Here is a 3,047-nt window from a genome sequence, read left to right on the forward strand (position 1 = left end):
GCCACATCACCAGCACTGGCCTCTGAGGGCCTCAGGAGGAAACAATCTTCCAACCACAAACAGCAGCCATTTGCCTAGTACTTGCCTATGAGGCGCTGAGGCACAAGTAACCTCACAAGCACAAACAGCAGCCACATGACCAGTACTGGCCTATGAAGCACTGAGATGGACGTTACCTCACAACCACAAACAGCAGCCATTTCCTAGCATGAGCGTATCAGGCAATGAGGAAGACCTGACCTGACAACACCAAATAGCAGCCACATGAGCAGCACTGGCCTATCAGGCATTGAGCCACAAGTGACCTCACAAACAGCAGCCACCTGACCAGCACTGGCCTATCAGGCACTGAGACAGAAGTGACCTCACAAACACAAACAGAGCCATGGGCCTACCAATGGCCTATCAGGCATTGAGGCACAAGTGACCTCACAACCACAAACAGCAGACATGGGCCTAGTACTGGCCTATCAGGCACTGAGGAACAAGTGACCTCACAACCACAAACAGGAACCACATGACCAGCACTGGCCTATCAGGCACTCAGGCAACAGTGACCTCAGAACTAGAAGCATCAACAAAATGACCAGCATTGACCTATCAGGCACTCAGGCAACAGTGACCTCAGAACTAGAAGCATCAACAAAATGACCAGCATTGACCTATCAGGCACTCAGGCAACAGTGACCTCACAACCACAAACAGCAGCCGCATGACCAGCACTGGCCTATCAGGCACTGAAGCATAAGTGACCTCACAAGCACAAAAGCAGCAATGTGCTTGATGCTGTCTAAGCAGGCACTGAAGCAAAAGTCACCTCACAAGTACAAAAAGGAGCAATGGGGCTGCTGGTGGACGAGCAGATCCTGAGGCCAAAGGACTCCACAAACACAAACAGGAGCAATCTGCATTGAGCTGGACTGTCAGGTGCTGAGGCTAAAGTGACCTTGCAGGCTGCCATGAAGCCGTATATCTGCTCCTGGCCTGTTAGCGACTGAGGCACAACTGACCTAAACAAGCACAAACAGCAGCAATGGGCCTGCTCCCCGTTTCTGAGGCACTGAGACACAAGGCACCTCACCATCATCACCAAAGCTATGCGCATGCTGTTGGCCTACCAGCTTCAGAGGCACAACTCACCTCACAAGCACAAATGGCATCGATGTGCATGCTGCTGCCCTATCTGGGACTGAGTCACAAGGGATCTGAAAAGTGCAAACCTTCACAGAGGACAAGCTCACCTGGGCCACTCGCATGTCTCTTGATTATGCTGTTATCTCTCCATACAGAACAGTCTTCTGCAAACAGCTTTCATCTCCTGGCAAGACTCTCTGAAATCACAATACAAGTGTGAGTTACACTTAGCAAAATAGAGCAATTGCAGTATCAGTTCAATCACAATACCAGTGTGATCCCCATTACTGGTCTCTATCCTGTGCTCACCATCACAACGCTGGGCATCCCCAGTCGCCGGGAAGGAAGACATGGGATGAAACCAGATCAGTCACATTGCTCTCTTCCAGGTTCTTTTGCTAGTTGTTCAGTTTTTATAGTCTGTGTTGGGCTGAGCCACGAATACGCTCCCCCCCATGCTGGTCTGGCTAACTGAGGGAGACATTCACACTCTTTTGATGAACTCAGGGGAAAACACTGACACCAGCTGATCCACTCAGTTGGGCTGCAGTCACTTGAGCCACTCAACTGACATAGCTCTTTATCTAAAACCAAGGTTACCTTCCAGTCGTGGTCTCCTTTGTGTTGAGATAAAGTCACCTTTCTGTGCAACAGCTGTGGTCAGTCACACCCTACCTTATCCCCTGAGCTCCATGAGCACATCACCCCTGCCTATCTCCCCTGAGCCTTCTTCCATTGTAGGGGTTTATTGGTTGGTCCAAGTGCTATATTCCTCTCTCCTCCTGGTAAACTGAGAATATTCCCACTGGGTCACCGAACTGAGTCTCCTTAGCTCAGCTCATGGAGGACAAAACCCTCCTACCCCCACCAAAGAACTGGAAATGTTTGTCACCTTCCTCCATTTACACCCCCCAGCAGAGCAGCACTGACTCCTCTGGAAATCGTTAGCAGAGGCCCCTGCTCTGCATGGCACACTCAGGCAGCACAAAGCGGAGCTCGAGCCGGGGAGCTGAACGAAGGTAAAGGAGAGAGGCAAAGTGGGAGGTTCTGTGAGGAAGGCAAAGGGTTTGTCTCCCAGAAGACTGCTCTAATTTGCCTATGACCGCTACCTGGCCATCTGCAAACCCCTGCACTACGGGACCATCATGAGCAGCAGAGCTTGTGTCAAGATGGCAGCAGCTGCCTGGGCCAGTGGTTTTCTCAATGCTCTCCTGCACACTGCTAACACATTTTCCATACCACTGTGCCAAGGCAATGTTGTGGAGCAGTTCTTTTGTGAAATCCCCCAGATCCTCAAGCTCTCCTGCTCAGACTCCTACCTCAGGGAAGTTGGGCTTGTTGTGGTTAGTGCCTGTTTAGCCTTTGGGTGTTTTGTTTTCATTGTGCTGTCCTACGTGCAGATCTTCACAGCTGTGCTGAGGATCCCCTCTGAGCAGGGCCGGCACAAAGCCTTCTCCATGTGCCTCCCGCACCTGGCCGTGGTCTCCCTGTTTGTCAGTACTGGCTTGTTTGCCTACCTGAAGCCCCCCTCCCTCTCCTCCCCAGCTTTGGATCTGGTGGTGGCTGTTCTCTATGCAGTGGTGCCTCCAACAGTGAACCCCCTCATCTACAGCATGAGGAACAAGGAGCTCAAGGACGCACTGAAGAAGCTGGTTCAACCGGTACTACTTCAGCAGCAATAAGCTGCCCATCTCTCCTCACAAGCGATTTCCAATTTACCTCAGGCAACTCTTGTGCTTTGGGCATTCTATCTGTGATCGTCATTTGTACACAAATATTTGAATTCATCCCACTTCTCCAGAGGCACAAACCCTGTCTGCCAAATTGATTAGTCAGTGGGGACTGCATTTGGAGACTGACTCATTGTAATAAAAATGTCCATGTTTTCCCATGATGAAATAATGGAAATTGTC

The 3,047-nt window shown here is 50.7% G+C and overlaps 1 protein-coding gene across 1 annotated transcript; it reads left to right on the top strand.

The window, feature by feature from the left end:
• Positions 1-2,225: 2,225 nt before the first annotated feature.
• Positions 2,226-2,816, top strand: LOC136994134 (olfactory receptor 14A16-like; the record flags this gene model as incomplete). Its single annotated transcript, XM_067310383.1, has 1 exon — positions 2,226-2,816. A coding segment is annotated over one exon (591 nt), but the record flags the coding sequence as incomplete, so codon positions are not given.
• Positions 2,817-3,047: the final 231 nt, after the last annotated feature.

The sequence above is a fragment of the Apteryx mantelli genome, chromosome 24 (genome assembly GCF_036417845.1).
Source record: "Apteryx mantelli isolate bAptMan1 chromosome 24, bAptMan1.hap1, whole genome shotgun sequence".
In the NCBI taxonomy this organism is placed as follows: domain Eukaryota; kingdom Metazoa; phylum Chordata; class Aves; order Apterygiformes; family Apterygidae; genus Apteryx; species Apteryx mantelli.